The sequence below is a fragment of the Eschrichtius robustus genome, chromosome 9 (genome assembly GCF_028021215.1).
Source record: "Eschrichtius robustus isolate mEscRob2 chromosome 9, mEscRob2.pri, whole genome shotgun sequence".
NCBI lineage: Eukaryota > Metazoa > Chordata > Mammalia > Artiodactyla > Eschrichtiidae > Eschrichtius > Eschrichtius robustus.
In genome coordinates, this window is record NC_090832.1 from 71,443,581 (window position 1) to 71,467,852 (window position 24,272).

Here is a 24,272-nt window from a genome sequence, read left to right on the forward strand (position 1 = left end):
TAAAAATTTTTATTTATTTATTTATTTATTAGGCTGCGTTGGGTCTTCGTTGCTGTGCGCGGGCTTTCTCTAGTTTCGGTGAGTGGGGGCTACTCTTCATTGTGGTGCGCGGGCTTCTCATTGCAGTGGCTTCTCTCGTTGCGGAGCATGGGCTCTAGGCACACAGGCTTCAGTAGTTGTGGCACGTGGGCTCAATAATTGTGCCTCGTGGGCTCTAGAGTGCAGGTTCAGTAGTTGTGGTGCATGGGCTTATGTTGCTCCGCGGCATGTGGGATCTTCCCGGACCAGAGCTCGAACCCATGTCCCCTGCATTGGCAGGTGGATTCTTAACCACAGTGCCACCAGGGAAGTCCCTTAACTTAGTATTAAGACAGGCTTTTCCAAGTACTTTTATGAACTTATTTAATCATGATAACAACCCTATGAGTTAGGTATTATTATTATTACCCCATATTATAGAGGCCCAAGCAAGAGTCAGAGAGATTAAGTAATTTGCATTGTGTCATAGCCAGGATTAGAACCCAGACAGTCAGACTCTACAGTGTTTTTGTTTCCAAACTAAGTGGGTCTTTCACTGTATGTTCTGTTTCTTTTGTCTATTTTTCTCTTTCTACAACAGTACCAATTTTTTTTTTTAATGACAGTATTATAGTTTTGTAGTGTGTTTTTATATACAGCTGGGTTGTAGGCCAGAACATGTACATATGGCCTTCACGTGTGGCTTTTTTCCCAACCTGGTGCTGGGTTACAAGGGTGAATATCCTGAGAAAGAGATTCTGGTGGAAGCTGTATCTTTTTTATGACCTATCCTTGGAAGTTAGGCAGTTAGGCATCTTCACTTCTGCCACATTCTTTTGGTTAGGAGTGAGTTATTAAGGCCAGCCTCTATTCAAGGGGAAGGAAATTAGGCTCCTGCTTTTGATGTGAGGAGGGCAAAGAATTTGCACAGTTTTTATTTAATTTGTAAATTAATCTGGGTAGAATTGATGACTTAACTGTATTTAATGGTTTCATCCATAAACATAATCTTTCTCCATTCATTCAGATCTGCTCTTATGTCCTTTTAATAGCTTTTTTTCATTTAAAAACTTTATTATGGAAAACTTAAAATACAAAATAAAAATAGAATAGTACAATGAAACCCGTAAATACGTATCACCCAGCTTCAAAAATGATCAACTCAAAGTCCAGTATCACCCCCTCCCCCAATTATTTTGAAGGAAATCCCACATGACATATTTTATCAGCAAACATTAAACATTTCAGTATGTATCTCTAATAGATGGGAGCTTTTTTTCTACGTAACCACAATACCATTTCACATTAAAAAAAAAAATAATTTCTTAGCATCCTTAAATATCTATTCAGTGTTCAGATTTCCCTGAATTTGTTAGAGCTTTACCCTCCAACATTTTATGATGAACAGTTTTAAACATATAGCAATGTTGAAATTTACAGTAAACGACCAATTATGTTTTGCCTATATTTAACATTAACATTTTACATTTTTTTTTTATTGGAGCATAGTTGATTCACAGTGTTGTGCTAGTTTCCAGGTGTACAGCAAAGTGATTCAGTTATACATATACATATATTCATTCTTTTTTAGATCCTTTTCTCGTATAGGTTATCACAGAATATTGAGTAGAGTTCCCTGTGCTATACAGTAGGTCCTTGTTGGTTATCTATCTTATATACAGTACTGTGTGTATGTTCATCCCAAGCTCCTGAGTTATCCCTCCGCCCGTGTTTCCCCTTTGGTGACCATAAGTTTGCTTTCGAACATTTTACTATATTTTTATATGCTTTATTGTGTGTCTGTCTATCCATTACTCCATCCGTAATGAATCTTACTCATAAACAGCTTTGTACAGTTAATTATATAAGATCCAAATATGATCTTTTAATCTGAGTGTTGCCTTCCCTCCACCCTCCCTTTTTTTAACCTTGTAATTTATTTGTTGAGGAAACTGGCCATTTGTTCTGTAGAGTTTTCCACAGTCTGGCTTTTGCAGATTGCATCCCTGTAGTGTTTTGGGGCATGTTCTTTTCCCTCTGTGTTCCCTGTAAACTAGTAGTTAGGTCAAGAGGCCTCATTGTTTTGATTTTTTTTTTTTCTCCTTTAGTTCATGGTGTAGATTTAAAGATATTGAACTGTTTAAAAAATATGCCTTTCTTATGGTATTATTCTTTATTTTATGATATACTGCTAGTTTTAGTTAACTAATATTTTACTTAGTACTTCATATCTATATTCATAAGTAAAATAGACCTAATGATTTGCTTATATTATCTTTATCGGGTTGGGGAATAAAAATTATATTAATCCTTTAAAATTAGCAGCTTTTTCTCATTTTTTCCCCCTGAAAGCAGTCTGTATAAAGTAGAGATTATGTCTTTTATGAAAGTTTGGTAAAACCATTTGGGCCAGGGGTCTTTTTTTTATAGTCAGGTCTCTGATTATATTTTAATTCCTCTAATGATAATTGGTCTATTCAAGTTCTTCACTTCCTAATTTCTGGCATTTTTGTCTTTTTCTAAAAATTTAAGTCATATAGGTTATCTAATTTATGAGCATACATATAGTTGTTTATAGTCTTACTCTTCGTTTCAGTTATAGCTATGATTATTTCTTTTTCATTCTGTATTGTGTATTTGTATCCTCTCTTTTTTTTTAATTCCCTCATCTGTCTTGCTAAAACCTTGTCTTTTTAACTTTTGGTTTTGAAAATTTCCAAGCATACATAGAAAAAAGAGAGTGCAAGGAACCTCTAAGCACCCATCACTCAGCTTCAGTAACCATCAATGTTTTAAAAAAGTCTAACCTTCCTCCCTTAAAAAGTAAATTATTCTACACAAAACCATAACCTTACAGAATTAACAATAATTCTTAATGTCTTCTAATAACCAGTCCATAATCAAATTTTATTAATTATATAAAAATTTGTAGGGACTTCCCTGGTGGCGCAGTGGTTAAGAATCCGCCTGCCAATGCAGGGGACACGGGTTCAATCCCTGGTCCGGGAAGATCCCACATGCTGCGGAGCAACTAAGCCCGTGCGTCACAATTACTGAGCTGCGTTCTAGAGCCCACGAGCCACAACTACTGAGCCCGCGAGCCACAACTACTGAAGCCTGCGCACCTAGAGCCCGTGCTCCGCAACAAGAGAAGCCACCGCAATGAGAAGCCCGCACACCGCAATGAAGAGTAGCCCCCGCTCGCTGCAACTAGAGAAAGCCCACGTAGCAACAAAGACCCAACGCAGCCAAAAATAAATAAAAATAAAAAATAAATTTATAAAAAAAAAATTTGTAGTGCATTTGTTCTAATCAGAATCTAAACTAGGTCCACTCATTTTATGTAGTTGATGCATTTCTTAAACTTTTGTAAATATCTTATAATCTAGAACAGGAGTTGGCAAACTTTTTCTGTAAAGTGTCAGAGAATAAATATTTTCGGCTTTGCGGGCTACATCAGGTCTCTTTCCCATCTTATTATTATTATTATTATTTTAAAAATTTTATTTCTTTATTTATTTGTTTTTGGCTGTGTTGGGTCTTTGTTGCTGTGCATGGGGTTTCTCTAGTTGCAGCGAGCGTGGTCTACTCTTCATTGTGGTGTGTGGCCTTCTCACTGCAGTGGCTTCTCTTGTTGCAGAGCACAGGCTCTAGAGCGTGGGCTTCAGTAGTTGTGGCTCACGGGCTTAGTTGCTCTGTGGCATGTGGGATATTCCCGGACCAGGGCTCAAACCCTTGTCCCCTGCGTTAGTAGGCGGATTCTTAACCACTGCGCCACTAGGGAAGGCCCCCATGTTATTTTTTAAAAGAGCCCTTTAAAAATGTAAAAATCTTTCTTAGCTTGAGGGCTATCCATAAGCCATAGTTTGTCAACCCTAATCTAGAACATTCCTCCTCACCCGCTCTTTTTTCCCTCCTTGCTATTGAGTTGTTGAAGAAACTGAGTCATTTGTTCACACCTTGGATTTTGCTGATAGTTTCCTTGTGGTGTCTTCTTTTTTTACTCTCACCTGCACCTTTATATTTTTTGTAGACAGGGAGTTAGATTTATAGGCTCAATTAGATTTAGATTTATTTTTATTTATTTATTTATTTGGTGCAAGAGTACTTCACTGATGCTGTGTACATCCTGTTACATCACATCAGAGGATAACTCCACATTAGATGGAGTTGCCTCACTTTGTGGATTCAGGTGGTGACAACTGCCCAGCAAACTTTCTCTTTGGTTTCACCATTTACTCCCTGAATCAGTTACTTCATTATAGGATGCAACATAATGATTTTGTATTCTTTCATTCCTTCTGTAGTTTTTAGTTTAAATTCTTGTGTGTGTGTGTGTGTAAAATTGCTTTATTCCATCCTCCATTAGGTCTATTTAGTTACAATGAAGTACATCTCAAATTGGAAGAGTGGGTTAAATACTTACACTTTTCTGTTAATTATCAGTTTTTAGAGTAATTATTGGTGCCCTAAAACTTTCAGTAGTATCCAGTTAGAGGTTTGCTTATTTTATTAGTTTTTCCAAAGAACCAGCTTAATTTTCTTTTTTGTCTTATCATTATTGTCTACTTTATTGATTTCTGTTCTTCTCTTCAGTGTTTCCTTCCTTTTAACGTGTTTGGATTTGCATTTTTCCCCCCATCCTTCTGAATGCTTAGCTTGACGGTTTTCAGCATTTCTTTGTCTCTGATTAATGCGAGGTTTCTCAACCTCAACACTGTTGATAATTTGGGTCAGATAATTCTTTGCTGTGGGGGGCTGTCCTGAACACTGTAAGATATTTAGCAGAGTCCTGGCCTCTAGTCATGTGATGTAAGTACCACACTCCCCTTCTCCCTCTCCCTACCGTTGTGACTATCAAAATGTCTCCATATAGTGCCACATGTCCCCTGGGCAGTGAGATCACCCTTGGTTGAGAACCACAGGATTAATGCATTTAATGCTATAGATTTCCTTCTTAAATAATGCCTTAGTTATTGCTTGCCCTAGTTATAGCAGTATACATACTGCATGTAGTGTTTATTGTCATTCAGTCTAAGCACAGGTCTACAATTCCTAATCTGTAATTCTGAGATCAGTAAAGCTCTGAAGAAGTAACTTTTCCCCTAAGTTTGGCATTTGATGACAAAACCTGACCTCAATAGACATGAGACTATTTATAGTATTTATTTCTGACTTATTTATTTATTGTTTATATGTTTTGCTGCAGAAATATTAATATCTGATTATGGAGTACTGTATCAGACTTCATTAACATATTACGTTATGTTATTTATGAAATATATGCTATAAAACTGTTCAAGAATCCTAAAAATTCTGAATTCTGAGTCATATCTCTCCGGCTCAAAATGATTTTCAGTAAGTGGCTATGGACATGAATTTCATAATTTCCTCTGTGAATACCTGTATAACCTATTGAGTTAGTTTCCAGACTTAATGTTTCTTTAAAACTTGATGTCAATTATGGTATTGGTTGGAGTGAAGCTTTGTATAAAGGAATGAGAAGAAATAAGAGTAGAAAGGTGGGTTGGGGTCAGCTTGAAAGGGACCATAAAGGTTTAAGGGGTTTGTGTTTCATCCTGCAGGCAGCATTAAGCCATAGCAGTTTTTTGAGTGAATAGTAATCATGTTTATGTTTTAAGTGCTGAGTGAGAGCATTTAATAATCGGTATGTAGTGGATGTTTCTCAAGTATAGAATTGCCCTGGAAGCCTGGAGACCAGGCAGTTTCATCTAGTTGGGTGGTGCAGCCTTTGTCTCACAGCTTTTGCACTTACTTGGTCACTGTCTATAATACGTAAGCATCTTTAATCATCTGTCTTCACCTTCTTACTACTTGATGCTTTATTCCCCAATTCTGAAATCCCAGATCTTCACAATATCTTCTGTAACCTTTTCTATTCCATGCTGCACTTGGGCAGTTGTCCCCAGTCAAAGAACTGGGATCATCGTGGAACTCACTTGTGTGCTTCCCTTCTCTTAAAGATTCTGTTGCTGTATATTGCCTGTTATCCAGTGCCTAAAAGCAGTTGCTGCACATGTTTTGTTCAGTTTTATAGTTGTTTATGGCAGGAAGGCAAGTCTGGTACAAATTATTCTGTCAAGGAAATAGAAGCCTCTTACTCCTTTGAAACATATACCATCTGTCTGTTTTCTCACTGATCTCCAGGTCACTTGTACTATAAGCTTCTGGTTTATAGACTTTCTCTCCATTTTAAATTCTGCCATCATTCTAGGTGACTTCAGTGTTTGTGCAAGTAGCCCATCAAATATGCTAGTCTATCTCGAGGTGACTCCTGTACAGTCTCCCACTTGGACCACCATATGGTGGCCCTTGTTATCACCAGAGAGTGTTCTACCTGTGAAATCTTAAAAATCAAACCTCCCACTTGCTGACCAGTGCCTACTTCTCTCATTCAGAAAAGCCTGCTTTTCTCAGCCTCCCGATTCCTCTGCCTTCTTCCTATCCATTGTCCCTCTTCTGTTGTCACTTACTTTCCTATGTAGTTTAGAGTCAGTCTAGCTTAGATTCCATTGTCCATCACTTCAACCACTCTATTGCCAGTATCTTTGACTCTCTTTCCTTACATTCCACTCACCTGACAAACTCCAAATCTTGGATCAGTGATGCTGCTTGCTTTTTTTTAGCGTTTATATCCTAGTTACTGAATGTTGCTAGAGAAGATCCCACACCTGTAAATTTAACTCTTCAGCCTCAGTACTGCTCAGCAGTTCCCCCAGGATACCCTTCTCTTTACTTCTTCCCAGCAGCTGTTTCAGAACTTCCCCAGTCTTCTAGAACTTCCGTTCATGCCACCTTCGCCCTTTACTCTCAACATCTCCTGTTTCACCTAAAGGCCATCATAAATTCCTGTTTCGAAATCTACAGGTTTGACTCCATTCTCATCAGTCTATTCTTTCTCTCTGGTATTGGGGAGGAGATATCTCTTCCTGTTAAAACTATTTCTTCTATTTTGGCTCTGAATCCCAACTACTCCTATCTTCTGTAGGAGAAAATAATTCTCTCAAGTTATCTTTTCTCTCCTACCTTTTTCTCTCTTTTCTCCTTCTCTCCTATTAACATTTAAATATGATCAGGTTTTTCTAAACACCTTTCCTCATTGTCCCTCTCCAGCTAACACCTTAGCTCTTCTTTCCTTTAAAAAGAGAATTATCCACATGTACCAGTTCCACTACCCCACCTCTCTTCAATCCACTGCAGTCCTTTACCATTCTACTAAAATTGCTTTTGCCTAGTTCATCAGTGGCTCTCTTATTGCTAAAACTGACGGACACTTCTCAATCTGTCTCACTTTATCTTACAACTATTTGATCATGTTAACTACTTCATCCCTGTTCAAATGTTTTCTTTCTTTTTTTATATTGACAGCCGTTTTGACTTGACCCCCGGTTGTCTTCTCAACTCTTCTAATTACTAGATTCCTTTACGGATTCCTCTTGTTCTGCTTATTTCTAAAATGTATTATGTTCTCTTCTTTTTTCATTCTGCAGCTTTTCCCTGGTCATGTCATTCGTTCCCATGACTTCAGTGATCTTTATGCTGGTAATTTCCAAACCTTTATCCTTGGCCCATATTCTCTGCAGAGATCTAAACTACTCAATATTTGGCTGGTTATGGAACATTTCTGCTTGACATGTCTTGAGATATCTGAAACTCAACATGTCCAAAGGGAACTGATTTTTAATCTCTCCCTTCTCCTTGCATCTAATCAACTACTTAGTCCCCTTAATTCTTCCTCCTAGATGTCTCAAAACAGTCAGCTTCTTTTTATTTCTAAGTCTCTTCCCTAGTACAGGCCATCTGTAGACTCTCCTAGATTAATTACTGCAGCAGCTTTCTAATTAGCCTGCATGTTTCCAGTTTAGGCCATTCTCCATATTGCCGCCTGAGTGTCTACTGATCATCTGGTGATACTACTCTTTTTCTTAAAACTCTTAAAAATTCTTAAAATCTTCTTAAAACTCTTCATTGTCTCCTGGGCATTACTCAGGACTCTTGATAGTAGGTGAAAGAAACTCAGCTCACACTAGGTTTGGCAAAGAGGGGAATCATGGGAAGATTATGTAAGTGCAGAAAGAACTGGAGTGTAGCTGGGCCTCAGAGACACATAGAACCAGGGTTTGGAATACTGCCAATACTTTCTGCACCTCCCGGATTTTCCTGCTTCTCTCTGTGGACTGGCTTCATTCTCTTCTCACTACGTAGTGATTTGTGGCCTGAAGAGCTAGCACCAAAGTTTGTACTGTACGGTTTGCACAGCTAACAGCCGTGACGGGGTAATTAGAATTTGAACTGTGATGTTGGGGGGCTGGTGTCTCACAAAGTCTTGGCAACTGAAATGTATGCACGTCAGAGCTGTGCGCTGTGAGGACTGGCCGTATCGGGACACCTTAACATGGCTTACTCTATGACACTGTGTCATGTGGCTTTGGCTTGGCTTTTCTAGATTCATCTCAAGGCCACTTCTTCCTTGGAACTGTGCTCAGATCTTAGCCCACGTAGTTCTCTCCAGTTTGAATTCCCCTGCCTCTTCCCCAGTCCCTCCTTCCTCTACCCTGTCCTCTTCTGTTGGTTTTCTCCTACTCTTTAAGGTTTTCCACAGACACAACTTTCTCTGAAAAAAGTTTTTCTGTCTTTTCAAGTTTGGGTTGTGTATTTTGCCCTAGGAGTTCTCGTATCATGCATACTTTCTCTGTCATAATATAGAACACATCATCACACTGTATTGTATTTACTTACTTACCTGTTATACCTACCAGATAGTGTTTTCCATGCAAATAGAGACCATGGCAGTGCTGTTCCTTACTGTATCCCTAGAGCCTAGTACTATGTAGCACAAAACGGGCACTCAGTAAAATTGATTTAATGAAAAATAATCAGAATTTTGGTGGGGTTTGAATACTACACTGTCATTAGAAGGTATTCTGGAAAAATGTGGTATTGGCTAAATATGACAACCTAGGTACCAAATTATGAAATATTGAGAATTTATACTTCTTTATACTTTTAATGAAATATACATTTGATAGCATACATTCTGTGATTCTTATAGTTAGTAGATACATTACAGAAAATCATGACTGGAGAAGTTGCTTCAGCCTGGTACAGTAGGTGCTTAATTAAAAACTTGTGAAATCAATGAAGGGACAAATTAGTGTTATATGCTTTTTTTTGGTTCTAATAATTACCTTCCTTTATTTCTAAGGTATCTTCATGTTTTAATGATCTTCTGGTCGTTTGTTGCTGGCGTTGTCACATTCTACTGCTCATTAGGACCTGATTCTCTCTTACCAAATATATTCTTCACGATAAAATACAAACCCAAGGTAAAATATATGTGTTCTTACTTTTAAAAGAGTATGTATGACCCTGTGCTATTCGATATTGTTCATGAAAGCATGTTAAAGCAGTGATTTTTAAAAAATACATCTGCTATTATTTAATAATGGAAGACATCAGAACATTTTTAAAGTGAAATTTGCATATATGTTTATTTTTAAAGTATATAGGTCTCCCAGGAGGAGCTATAGAAAGAAAATAAAAAACTCTCAGAAAATTGGGCTCCACAATTTTAGAGTGTCCTTTGACTGCGTATTAACTATGAGGACAGTGAATTAAAACAGAGGTTTCCAAAGTTGGTTGTACAGTAGAATCACCTGAGGAATCTTTTAAAAAGTACAGACTCCTGGGCCCTACCACTAGATTTTGATTGAATAGTTCTGGGTTAGGGCCTTGTAATTAGGACCTGTTAAAAGCCTTCTAGATAATTCTGAGGCACAGACACAAACAGGGAACTAATTGTTCCCTAAATGTTTATTTGCTCCATAGAAACAAACCAGTAATATTTCTTTAACGAAAATAATTAGTTTTTCTGAACTTTGATAAAGGTGGTAGTGTATTGAGTCTGTGTCTGGTAGGCAAAGTCCCTACTGTGTAGATCAGGATTGAGTGGGATATCTTGAAGTCTTCCTTGAAAATTCTCCAAGTTGATGTAGTCCCTCATCTCAGGTTGGTTGATATTTCTACTCAGAGGAAACACAGCTGAAAATGATACCCCGTATTTGGTCAGGAACCTTACTAGTTTTCATGCGTCTTCTCCCTCATTGAATTCAAGGTTTTGGAGAAATAGAAAAGAGTTTTTTCTTATACCTTTGCAGTAGAGTATCATTTTCAAATATAGATTTTTTTTATTTTTTTTATTTTTAGTAAGTGAGCATAACAATTGACTTTAATTTTAAGCTTGAAAATTTGGCTTAGTTATTGTAAAGCATTTCATTAGGTATTTTTTTCCTATTGGCAGTTTGGTATAGCAAGTATTATTTATTACAAAGAATGGTTTCCGTGTTAAAGCAGATACTAGTTAAAAAAAAAATCATGTCCTTTGAATTCATACATTGATTAACAAACTTTTGGAAAGTTGATTCTCTTTAGTAAATATGATACGTAAAGTAAAGACAAATCTCCCCATTTCCCTTTTTTAGCAGTTAGGACTTCAGGAATTATTTCCTCAAGGTCGTAGCTGTGCTGTTTGTGGTAAAGTGAAATGTAAACGACATAGGTACGTTAAACACTTTTAATTTGTTGATCCTTCCAGTTACCTTTCGGATTTCAAGCAGTTTAACTGTATGATTTTCTTTAGACCTGCCTTGCTGCTTGAGAACTACCAGCCATGGCTAGACCTGAAAATTTCTTCCAAGGTTGATGCATCTCTCTCAGAGGTAACTGATTTAAATAAAATTGCTATGTATACCCAAGCAGAAAGTATTAAATACCTATGGAAAACTTAATCATGGAGCATTTTTTTAAAAAAAATAAATTTATTTATTTATTTTGGCTGTGTTGGGTCTTCGTTTCTGTGCGAGGGCTTTCTCCGGTTGCGGAGAGCGGGGGCCACTCTTCATCGCGGTGCGCGGGCCTCTCACCGTCGCGGCCTCTCCCGTTGCGGAGCACAGGCTCCAGACACGCAGGCTCAGTAGTTGTGGCTCACGGGCCTAGCCGCTCCGCGGCATGTGGGATCTTCCCAGACCAGGGCTCGAACCCGTGTCCCCTGCATTGGCAGGCGGACTCCCAACCACTGCGCCACCAGGGAAGCCCGGAGCATTTTAATATATGCTGCCTAATCAATTCTTGGCTGGTAGTTGATTGTTATACAACTTGAATGGTAAACTAGAAATGTTTTTGGATCCCATGTCTAATTGAAATGGACATTTTAGCCAAAAAAAGTACTGTTTTACCTAGTTATTGTCTACCTCTTATAAAAATAGTCATTTTTATTATAGAACAGTAGAAATAACCATTTTGTAATTCCAGAGGAGACCTGAGCTACAAGGAGCCAATGTTTATCTTACTGAATTGTAACCCCATTTTTGACACTAACTTGAGCAGAGAGTCAGATACGTTTCACTGTTTCTCCATAGTGTAGGAGTAGAAAGCATGTTCTCTTATCTTTGTTCCAGTCACATTTTATATGTACCTTTTTGGTAACATATCATGTTTTATTTATTTCTTTGAGAGACTTGGTCTCTCCATCCGAGAAAGCAGTCAAGTCCTTGAAGTCAGGGAATGGGTCTCATTTGTTCCCAGCACCAAGTGCAGGTGCCAGATATATTGTTGGTACCTGGTAGATATGTATTGAATTAAACTGAATGCTAATTAGTTGAAGAATAGCATTAGGCATCTGAATCCTGCCTTAATTGTCCTTTTTCCCAGTTTGTATCTTTCTTTGGCTAAAAGTATGCTGCATAAATGCTAAACTGTTGGCATTTTTCTTTTTCATTTCTTCTGTAAGCTCTTTTTCATCCTTCAGATTCCCTGATTTAAGACTGTGCTGTCCAGTATAGTAGCCACTAGCCACATGCGGCTATTGATAAACACTTGAAATGTGTTAGTCCAGATTGAGATGTGCTGTATATGTAAAATATGTACTGGATTTTGAGGACTTAGTAAGGAAAAAGAAATGTAAAATATCCTATTATATATTTTACGTTGATTACATGTATGATAATATTTTGGGTATATTGGGTTAAATAAGATATATCATAAAATTAACTTCACCTGTTTCTTTTTACTTTTTAAAAAACATAGCTACTAGAAAATTTGAAATAATGTGTGTGGCTCACATTATATTTCTATTGGAGAGTGCTGATTTGAGGTCTGTTGAAGACAAGACTTATAGGAAGAGTATTATTTGTAGTTTGACACTTCGTTTCTTTTTAAAAATTGAAAAAACTGATGTAAAGCTCTTAGCCTAGTGCCTGGCACATATTGGTGTTCAATAAATACTAGCTCCAATATTTAAAAACATTTTCTGAGATCTTGCTGTAGGCAGGAACTGGACTAGGCCCTAGGAATAAAAAGAGAAATCAAATATGGTTCCTTTCTTCTGGGAACTTTAGTCTAGGAGGGGAGATAGCCATTTAAACAGACATATACAATATAATGTAATGCAGGCTATAATGGAAGAAATGTACAAGGTGTGTATCATTAGCACAGAGGAAGAAGTGCATAACTGTTGAGAGGAGCAGTCAGGAAATATAACTAGAAGTTTATCAGCCTGATAGTGTGGGAAAGGGTATTTCAGAGTGTGGGAATAGCTTTTGGAAGGAAAGAGAGGCTTTGAAACAAGGTGGAGTGTTCAGCAAACTGGAGGGTGAAATGCGAAGGAGGATGTGGGCAACGAAGAGACCAGACTCTATTAGCAAGTATTTATCGATCACTTACTGTATAGTAGATATTGTACTAATCACTGTACTTGCATTATTCATGTAATCATACAACCTATGAAGTAGGGTGCTATTATTGATTTGATGGTTTTACCAAAGGAAGGGTTTAGAGAGTTTTAATAATTTTCTCAGGTATCATACTTGGTTGGTAGCAGAACTCAGTCTAAAACCCAGGACTGCCTTAGTTCTTAACTGATTTTTATATGGCCCTGTAGAAATCAGATCATCAGAAGACTTAAAAGGCCACGCTGAAGTTTAATTGATCGGAAGTCAGTGATTTTCAAATTGCGTAACTAGAGTTTTCAGATGTGACTCACAGGATGCAGTGGGAGGTGAAAAGGAAGTAGACGGTCACAGGGGCTGGCAAGCAGCTTTTTCTCGCCCCTTCACAATCAGTGCAGTTCCATACTTTGATATGTTGTGGTTTGATATATTGAGGGTTTCATTCAGGGGAGTGATGTGGTCAAATACATGTTTTAGATCACTTTGGCAGCTTTATGGAGGGTGGAGGGGAGCTTTATGGAAGGAGGGAGACTAGTTTAGAGGCTGTTGCTATATATAGGGATGAGAAGATGAGGACCTGAACAGTGGAGCTGTAGAAAAGAGCTACTTAGGATGTAAACTTAGTAGGGCTTCTGATTGAAGTTGGGGGAATAATATATTAATAAGATGAAATGTTTAATGGTAAATTTTCTAGTCTCCTCTCTGTGTCCTAACACTGTCTCTATATATCTTATTTTTGCAGGTGATAGCACTAATGCTTCCTTTTTTAGTAAAAAATCCAAATCTTGTTGCCTTAGTATTTAGAGTCCACAGTCTTCATTACTGCTGCAGAGGAGGTATATAGTCAGATTAGATATATTGTTTCATTCCCTCCCTAGTGTTTTTTAAAGTTAATGCCCACTGCTGCAAGTCCTTTTAAAAATTAAACTATACTGCTCCACCCAGGCTCAAGGAACAGAATGTTTAACACCCAGGATTTCTTTTGTTTTGTTTTGTTACTTTTTCACATATAACTTGATTTTCAGTGTACAGCTAAAATTTTCACAAAGTGAGCATATTCATATAACCAGCCCCCAGATCAAGAAACAAAAACATTATTAGCACCCAGAAGTGCCCCTCATGCTCCCTTCTAGTCACTGTCCTCGCTTCAAAGATAATCACTGACACCTAATTGTAACCCTTTGCATAAGTCTTATATATTTGTTTCTTCATTTTATTCTGGGAATGCTGACTTACAGAGAGGGTTAGGAATGCAAAAGACTAGCCTATTATTTTCCTTATTTCCATAGAACTTTTTTGGTTCAGTGAAGCTTCAGAGTCAGAACAATTTAGGTTTTTAAAAAAATTTTTTAATTATAGGAATATTTAAAAATGTGTGTCATTCTAATAGTAATTTTTCTTTTTTATGGTTTTCAAAGTATTTTTTCATATGTTTTCTTTCATCATCACAACTATGTAAAGTTGACATATACATTTTGTCATGTGAAAGTGTGATATTAGATGTCAATATATGGGATACTAAACTTAGTTTTTATTATATATTTCTTAGTAGTAGAGTTTATTTTCCCAGAATGAGTTAACTGACTTGATTTTTCTTTGAAAAATAATTTTTATGCAGGTTCTTGAATTAGTGTTGGAAAACTTCATTTACCCCTGGTACAGGTAAGTTCTTTCTATAAGACCTTTTTTCTATAGTATAGTGAATACCATTAAGTTAAGTGTGCTAATGATATGCTTTCAGTATAGGCCAGGATTTCTCAGTTTTGGCACTATTGACATTTTAGACCACGTAAATCTTTGCTGTGGGGACCTGTACTGTGCATTATAGGGTATTTAGCCGCACCCCTGGCTTTTTCCTAGCGAATGCTGGTGGTACCCCTTCTTCCCCCTAGTTGTGACCACCAAAAATGTCTTCAGAGATTGCCACATTTACCTGGGAGGCACAGTGGTCCCAGTTAAGAACCATTGATTAGGTCATCAATTAACAGTTTAGTGATAGCAAAGAGGAACCTAGGCTACTTTTTGAAAGAAAAGTAACTTGTAGAATTTCTTTTTTTTTTTTAATCATCTTTATTGGAGTATAATTGCTTTACAATGTTGTGTTAGTTTCTGCTGTATAACAAAGTGAATCAGCTATACGTGTACATATATCCCCATATCCCCTCCCTCTTGCGTCTCCCTCCCACCCTCCCTATCCCACCCCTCTAGGTGGTCACAAAGCACTGAGCTGATCTCCCTGTGCTATGCAGCTGCTTCCCACTAGCTATCTGTTTTACATTTGGTAGTATATATATGTCAATGCTACTCTCTCACTTCGTCCCAGCTTACCCTTCCCCCTCCCCGTGTCCTCAAGTAACTTGTAGAATTTCTCATGACTCCTAATTGTAGGAGTGATTTACTATTTTGTATGCACTTTTTACATTTGAAATAGTTGTACATTTTGCAGGAAAAATTTATATTCAGATATTTCATTAAATTGAAAGTTAATTTCAATAGACTTTTCCTGGAAAATTAATATGTTTTTTCCAAAGTAACTTTGTGTTTGGTGTCTGATGTGGATGTACAAGTGCCCTATGCTTAGCAGGATATGGATCTGAAAAAAAAAGTCTAGTTTGACAATCAGAAATCCCAAGTTATATCATTTAATAAAACAGATGTTCCCTTACATAAGCATCATGTATTTACTTATATATTTGAACACTTAAACCTGTATGACTTACAGATGTAATATTTAATGATAACTACCCAAATTTTATATAGATTCAGTATATTTTGAATTTCCTAATTTAAAAATGCTAGTAGGGGACTTCCCTGGTGGTCCAGTGGTTAGGACTCAGCGCTTTCACTGCTGTGGGCCTAGGTTCGATCCCTGATCAGGGAACTAAGATCCCACAAGCCACTTAAGCCACTTAAGCCACTTAAGCCACTTAAATGGGGCATTTGCCACTTAAGTGAAGTTGATGGTGAGGCCTTTTGTAAAATGAATCCTGTTGTAAAACTTCCCCACTGCAACCCCGCCCCACCCCTACGCCCACATTATGACTCTTCAGACATAAAATCTGGCTGTATTTGTAAATGTTAAAGTCTGTATTTTCTCCTTTGATGCTGTGATATCTGCTTCCTTGGAGTTAATAGTGGGAAGCATGATTGATACAATTATCTTCCTTATTCTACCAAGGGACTTAACAGGTAGCATCATCTTCAAGTTCAGAATATCACCATTATACGTACCTTTCTTTCTTGCCTTTGATTAGGGAAGTATCCTTATTCTTCTAGGGACCTCAGGGCTACAGGGAAACTCACAATTTCTGTTTAAAAACAGTTGAGTTTCAGTTTATTTTCTTTTTCAAATAGAACACACACTTTTTTTCCTTACTTTTAGAATTAGTTTATATTATTAATCTAGAAATATTTAAACTAATTTAAAATTTAGTATGTAATTCTGTTGCTTCTCAAAATTATTCTTTGTTTTATTTCTTAGATATTTCTTTGATGATGTTTAGAAAATGATCTTAAAAATCTTAAAAATATGACCACGTACATGTGAATGTCTGCAGGGAAATATATACTATAATTTAGTTAACAGTAATTATGTCTTGGTACTAGAATTATGGGAGATTTCTATTCTTTGTACGTTTCTTTTGTTCTATACTGTAATGCATTATTTGTTAAAAAAAGTAGCGTAAGTAAATGGAAAAAAGTCAGTTCTAGACTTTTCTTGTTTTCTGGAATGGGAAGCTGTGTATTTCTTTGAACTTCTAAATGCTTGCTTTTCTCCTCAATTGAAGGGATGTAACAGATGATGAGTCCTTTGTTGATGAACTGAGAATTATATTACGGTTTTTTGCATCTGTCTTAATTCGAAGGATTCACAAGGTATATATTTATAATGAGAAATTAGGGAATTTCTATACTGTATGTATTTGTTCTGTTCCTCACTTTTAATTTTTTAGATTGAAAGATAAATGGATTACTTTTGATTAATTGATCAATTTTGCTTTCTTTATTTTAATGTTTGGATATCTTGGTTTGTGGCGATTAGAAATAAAAAGACAATTAGAGAAAAAAAAATTCATGTTCCAGTTAGATGAATTTACTGAATACAGGGTAATGATTATGATCTACTTTTTAAAAAATTTGAAGCCATAGTTTGTTTATGTTTGAGCTTCTGTCTGTATATACTTAACAGTGTGTTGGCTGTAGACAAAAATACTTGTCTACTGCCTTGTCAGTTCGATAGAATTGAACATATTGACAATAAATTGGCATATCGTATCTGCCATTAGTAAATAAAGATAAATCTTGTTAAATGTTTCTATACCTATTTGAGAAGTGAACAATACAGTCAAGTACTGTGGCAAAGATATGCAAAAATTATGAATAAGTAGTTCACAAAAGAAAAATATAAAATGGCCAGTGAATATTTGAAAATATGTTGTCTCACATGAAATGTAGTCTTTTGATGAGATACTATTCTCTTGCCTATCAGGTTGGGAAAGGTGAAAAAGAATGATAATATCTAGCAGTGGTGATTGTGGGGAAACAGGCAAAGCAAGTACAAATTCAGATTGATGTAACTCTTACCCTGGAAGGCAGTTTGGTAATCTTTATTAAAAGACTTAAAAATGTCTATGCTCCCAAATTTAATTCCATTTTTTTTCTTAGTATGTTTTAAAGAAATAATCACAGTAGTTTGTAAAAATGTATGTTCAAAGATTCATTGCAGTATAGTTTATAATAAGGAAGTTTGAAAAGGAAAACTGATGTCCAGTGGTAGGATTGTTGGTTGATTGAATATAATACATGCTAACTATAAAATCCTTTCTGTAGTTTTTGTGATTGCTTGCTTTCATGTAGCATAATGTTTGTGATTGGTTGTTTTCACTTAGCATAATATTTTCAAGGTTTATTCATGTTGTCATGTTGTAGCTGTATCAGTACTTATTCTTTTTTATGTCTGAGTAATATTCTGTTGTATGGCTATGCCACATTTTGTTCATCCATCCATCCATCCATCAGTTGGCTATTATGAATAATGCTGCCATAGTGTTTGTGTACAGGTTTTTTGTGGGAGGAGGGGGTGGAATATTTGTTTTCATTTCTTTTGGGTTTACCTAGGAGTGTAATTGCTGGGTCAAGTGGTAACTCTGTGTTTAACTTTTGAGGAACTGTCAGACTGTTTTCCTAAGTGGCTGTACCATTTTGTATTCCCACCAGCAGTGTATGAGGGTTCTGATTTCTCCACATCCTTGCCAGAACTAGTTATTATCTCACTTTTTGATTCTAACCATGCTTGTGGGTGTGAAGTGGTATCTCACTGTGGCTTTGATTTGCCTTTCCCTATGACTAATGTTGTCGAGCATCCTTTCAGATGCTTATTTGCCATTTGTGTATCTTTTTTTGGGAAGAAATGTGTATTCAAATTCTTTACCCATTTTTTTAAACTGAGTTATTTGTCTTTTAATTATTGAGATGTAAGAGTTTATTATCTATTCTGGGTATACTTCCTTCATCAGATATATGATTTTCAAATATTTTTTTCCACTTTCTGGATTGTTATGGTACATTTCATATTATCTGTATACTGTCCTGGGAGATAAGTGGGTTATTTTCATACCCATTTTATAGAAAGTTAGTAATATTCTTTGTCAGAGTGTCAGAGGTAGTTGATGGGCAAAAGATTAGGCCTGGGTCATGTCATTCCTAGTACAATGTTATATCCTTGATAACATGGCCTGACTAATGTAAATTGGGAGTTTGGGGATAATGAAAACAATCATTTAAGGTCCACAGTGTTTTGTTTTTTTTTCTTTTTTTAATCAAAGTTTAGTGACAAACTCACTATTTTATCGTTTTGATTTTGACCTGAAGTCTCTAAAATGGAACTTACAAGGGAAAATTTTCATGCGTAGTCTCAGAAGACAAGATTCCATAAAATATTTAAAAATGAAAACATCTTGTTTATTTGATAAATATATATGAGACGAATTTATAATCACTGAGTACCAAGAGAGCAGGGATAAATGCAGAGTAATGTTATTGTGCAAAAAGGTGTGCTGCTAGCAAAAACATCCCCTCTTATTGAACATGTTTGATCTTATACAGCCAAAAGATATCTGTAATCTGCTCTGGGTTTTACTAGTAAATCACTAAAATTTGGGGGTTTATGATCCATTACACTTACTAGATTTATCAGCCTGTGATGTTTTTCCTCTTTCTTAATGAGGAATTTAAAAAGAACTGAAAAGTTAACACAAAACAACACTATTGTGATGCAATTTTCTCATGCCTTTGATAAAGGGAGAATATGATGTGTTGAGCTTTGTGATGGAAGATAAGCCTGTTGAACTCCAGTAAACATGCTTTTTGGTGATTTACTTAATTTGCAGGGCTTTTTTTAAAGTTATTTTATTTTATGTCTCTTTTATGTGTGTACTTGTAAGCCCCCAGTCCTCTCTTATTAACCTACCCTAGTCACTACAGTTTCCAACCTTTAAGTTGAACAGTGCCTGTGGGGAATGATGAAACAATATTATTCAAAAATAGAATGCTTCCATATATCTTGAAACCAGGATTTACCTTGTAAGCTGAATGAAAAGTTTATTTTCAAGTGACCTTAGTAAACACAAGTTTATAACCTCAAAGGGACGATAAAGTTACTTGAGATTTTTTTTCTTGAATGCATTTAGAATGAACACATTAAAGAAATAAGTCAAGAATAAAGATACTATTTTGTGAGAAAAATTTAGTATATAGGGTATGCATATGAAGGTGTATTTTCATTACTGTTGTAGTAAAACTGTCTAAATTTACAGTTAGTATGATCCAAGAATGTAAAGTGCTTTTAAATTATATTTTTGAAAGATTCCCAATAATACCACTGATTTTTAAGATCATATGTTCCAATACCTTAAATACATTGTTCCTGCCATTGTAACTTAGTGATAATTATTTTAAAAGTTTTATTTTAATGTTGAATTTTTCTAGGTGGATATTCCATCTGTTATCACCAAGAAACTATTAAAAGCAGCAATGAAGCACATAGAAGTGATCGTTAAAGCCAGTCAGAAAGGTAATACAAAGTTTTACGTTTCTTACACTGCTACAAAGTTTGAGTGAGTTTGTTTTTATACACCAACTTTCACTTTAAATATCTAAGTCTGAGTACTGATAAATTAAGTGATATATTCACAGATGCTGTGAAAGTATTAGTTTAAACTGAAATCCCTTTCAATAATTTGTTAACATATAAGTGATTTTGAGAACTCAAGAATCTATGAAAATTAAGGTACACTCGGATAATCTTTAGACATATTATTGATGAATCTTGTCTTTTTTTGAATGGTAGTCTGTTGCCTTCATTACTTCCTCTGAGGTGTCTCTCACATCTCTTCCCTCCTTTTTTCTTAATGATTTCAACAGTTTTGATGGAGCCTATCCTATTTATTGCTACTGTGTTAATTTCACAATGCCACAATTCTGTTACCTCCCTACTCAAAAAAAAAACAAAAAACTTAGCAACTGCTACAGAGTCGAAACTGTCCTATATTTTAAACCCTTTCCTATTTAGTCAAGTATTTTGATCTACTCTTGTCCTTCACTGTGTATGATACTTTAGCCAGGATGACCTGTTTGCAGTTTCTTATGTGTATCCTGGCCTTTATACTGTCATGATGTACACATAGCATACATTCATCAAACGTTTGCTGATTGGATGAAACCTTCATTTGAGGGCTTTTCTTGCTCTTAGATCAAGCTGAAATATACCTTTTAAACAAAATTACTTATATGCTCTGTACTTAGTTCTTTGTGAAACTGAGATTTTCCTTGTATCTGCATTTGGTATTCTTCTTTGTCAGTGCTTCCCCAAGTATGTTCTGCAGAATACTACTCTATGTAGATGACTATGTAGAAGAAGTATCATGGTCATATTTTCTGGTAATTACTATGTATTGTATTCCTCTTCTGGAAATACCCAGTAAGTACTAGCATTCCAAAGTATCTCAGTAGTCCTGCAGCAAAGAAGTAACTTTAACTTTTTTTTAACCCAGCACATCCCAAACTCATTTGAGCATGGAACCAATTTTCCCTCCCTCATAATATCAGTTTGTATAATCACAGTATATTTGGGGAAATTGTAGAGTGGTAGTTAAATTATTAGTTTATTTGTCCTTTGGTATGAATAATTCCTCAGGTATGAGAAGCATTTCAAATTACATTTTTAAATTTTTCTGTGTTCATCTTATAATATTATAACAATTCAAAAGTTTTACCTTCAACATAGTTAAAAAGTGGAAGAGTTTAAATACGTATAATTTAATTGTTAAATTAAAAAAATTAACTTTTAAAATAATTGTCCTGTCACTGGCAAAAACACACCAGAAGATAGTAACTTTGTTGTAGCCATTTTGTTAAGGCTACTGTACTGTCAGATAAAAATATAGAAAAGTGTTTTTTTTTTTATATTAGTAAACTTTACTTTTTAGAGCAGTTTTAAGTTTACAGAAAAACTGAGCAGAAATTATAGAGAGTTCCCATATATTTCCCCCTTTCCCTATTATTAACACCTTGCATTGGTTGGTACATTTGTTACAATTGATATGCCAGTACTGAGACATTATTATTAACTAAAGTCCATAGTTTTTATTAGGGTTTTACTCTTCGTATTGTACATTCTGTGGATTCTGACAAATGCTTAATGCCATGTATCCATCAACACAACATCATACTGAATAGTTTCACTGCCCCCCCCCAGCCCCCTGTGTTTCACCTATTTATCCCTCCCTCCTTCCTTCATGAACCCCTAGCAACCGCTGATCTTTTTACTCTTTCTACAGTTTTGCCTTTTCCAGATGTCATATAGTTGGAATCATACTGTAGCCTTTTCAGACTGTAGCCTTTTCTTTCATTTAGAACTATCATTTAAGGCTCCTCCATGTCTTTTTGTGGAGTTGATAGCTCATTTCTTTTTATTGCTCAATTATATTCCATTGTACAGATGTACCACAGTTTGTTTATACATTCATCTTTTGCAGGATATCTTGGTTGCTTCTAAATTTTGGCAATTATGAATAAAGCTGCTATAAACGTTTATGTGCAAGTTTTTGTGTGGGAAAATTATTTTTAATATGGTCTTAATTTTATTGTAAAGACAAACACTTTGAACTCAGGGTATGAGTAAATTGAGTCATCTTTTATTTTTATTTTTTAATCGATCAGTTTAATAAAATATCCAACTTATTTTGTTTCTGTGGAAGTGCTGTCATATATATAGACCAGTTTGACTGGAATTTATCCTTGAGTCTTTGCAAGAGAGGGATTGCTAAATTGCTACTATTCATGCAAAAAATGGTCCTCAATTACAAAATCAGCATAAAATGCTAGATTGGATTCATTAATGACATTGTAATTAATGAAATCCATAGAATTAAAAGGCCAGAGAATTAGGAGGACTGCATTTTATCCAAAGGTCCTGGTGTTCTAAATATTATAACAGTGAATTAGACTTGTAAAAAAGGTTTTCAGGTTTTTGATTTTTCTTCTCTTTCATGCATGAATTTGTTTTCTAAATTCTTTGGCTCCACAATTGTGTATACTCAGGAAATTAAAGGTTCAGCTCTTTATACATATTCATTTTTACTTTCTTGGTGTTCTCTCCTTAACCTGCCTCTTGAGAGTAGGAATTACAAAGAGGTTTTCTATGTAAGTCCTTCTATCACCCTTAGAAATGTTGAAAATATATACATTAGAAGCATTGGTTTAATTTAAATTCAGTAGTAATTGAAGGACCTTATATCAGTCTTTCACCCTAAAGTTATCTCTTTGTTGTGGATTCTGGGGACTTTTCCCTTTGTGGTCTGAAAACTGCCCACTGATTAGACAGGAGATATACTGGTGATTAGTGGGGATTAATCCATGCCCTGTTTTTCAGCATCTATATATTATGTGTGAATGCTTTAATTGCACCGGATATTATAATTACTTGTGCATTTTGCATGGCAGCTTTTCAGTGTTAACTATTTAATGACTGTTTACTGAGGTGGAAACTGAGACTCAAAGGGATTATATCATTTAAGATCATCAGTTAATAAAGAAGTAGAACTGGGATTTAGCATAGCTTAGTCTTCTTATTTTAAATCCCTGCGCATGATATAAAGTTTTAAAAGACCTGTACCCCAAATTCTTGGGGCAAAATGCATGGTAAACAATTGTATAATGATAAAATAAAATACATTCTTAATAAAAACTATGTCCTTGTTTGCTAGTCCTTCTTTTGTACCTCTGGCACAGGTAGCCTTTATTTACTTTCTTAGTTCTCACACCATTAGAATGTATGTTTTGGCTTTTCTTTGGTAAATGTGCTTGCATTCTCTCAATGAAAATAGAAATAAATTGTAAAAAATAACTGCCATTTGAATTAGGGTTAAGATTCCCTTCACAGACTCCATGATTTTAAAACTTGGCTCAGAATGCAAATAGGGGAAAGCATGACTTGTTTTTCTCCTGCTCCTTTTTAAAGTATTAGTTTAGTGTTTGGCCTTTTAAGAAAACTTTTTGTTAGTGTAACTTTTATCATCAGTTAACGTTTATTAAGTAATCTAACTTCATGGACTTCCACCATATACAGTTCTGTACCTTTTGTGTCCTGTACTGTGGGCAGAAGATGCAGAACTGAACCAAGGACGCCAGTTTCTATACTCTAATTTCTTCAAAGGGTTACCTGAATGATTTTGATTTGAACTTTAAGAGGGATTTTTTTTAATATTTGCAGGGGATGAACAGGCTGTAACGTTTGATAACAAAAGCTTTGTGTGTGCTAGAAGATGTTTTCTATAGTTTTTTCCACTTTAAACAATTTGCTTTTCTTTAATATACTTTGTAATGACCTGAGTTTAAAGTTTTGTTTACCAAGGGTGAAAGGGCTTTTTTATCAGTTAATTTTGAATAATTAAAAAACTTCCCACAAAGAGAAAACTTACTTTCTTTATATCCTTTTTGTGAAAAATTTCCCAGTAGAATACATATTGGAAAGAAAGGAAGGCTAAGAAAGGAATGGCTGTGTTAAATTAATTTCTGTTTGTTAGTGGAAATGGCTGAAGTTATTTAACATTGTTAACTTCTTCCAATATTTATTTTTTATCTCTATTTATAGTAGAAAATACAGAGTTTTTACAGCAAGCTGCTTTAGAAGAATATGGTCCAGAGCTTCATGTGGCTTTGAGGAGTCGAAGAGATGAATTACATTATTTAAGGAAACTTACTGAACTACTTTTTCCTTATATTTTGCCTCCGAAAGCAACAGACTGCAGGTATAAATAGACTGGAAAATGTCATAGCATACCATACCGTATGTATATTGCTATTCTTGATCATAATAGGAATATACTAAAACTTGAGATTAGGCTATGATATGAATAATTTTTCATTTAAGAAATATAATTTATCAGGTCTTAAAATGCCATTTTAGGTACTAAGCATTCATGATGTGTTGTGTTGCTAAGAATTTTT

General features: G+C 35.5%; 1 protein-coding gene across 5 annotated transcripts in view; it reads left to right on the top strand.

The window, feature by feature from the left end:
* SNX14 (sorting nexin 14) overlaps window positions 1-24,272 on the top strand; it is a 70,824-nt gene that overhangs the window by 5,701 nt on the left and 40,851 nt on the right. For 2 of the 5 annotated variants that reach the window (XM_068551517.1, XM_068551514.1), the window contains exons 2-8: window positions 9,245-9,365; window positions 10,521-10,597; window positions 10,679-10,757; window positions 14,383-14,426; window positions 16,553-16,640; window positions 19,752-19,836; window positions 23,917-24,073. In XM_068551517.1, the coding sequence (XP_068407618.1) occupies window positions 9,245-9,365; window positions 10,521-10,597; window positions 10,679-10,757; window positions 14,383-14,426; window positions 16,553-16,640; window positions 19,752-19,836; window positions 23,917-24,073 (651 nt within the window). The remainder of the gene's footprint in view (window positions 1-9,244; window positions 9,366-10,520; window positions 10,598-10,678; window positions 10,758-14,382; window positions 14,427-16,552; window positions 16,641-19,751; window positions 19,837-23,916; window positions 24,074-24,272) is intronic. The other 3 variants (XM_068551515.1, XM_068551518.1, XM_068551516.1) reach the window with 2 other exon arrangements.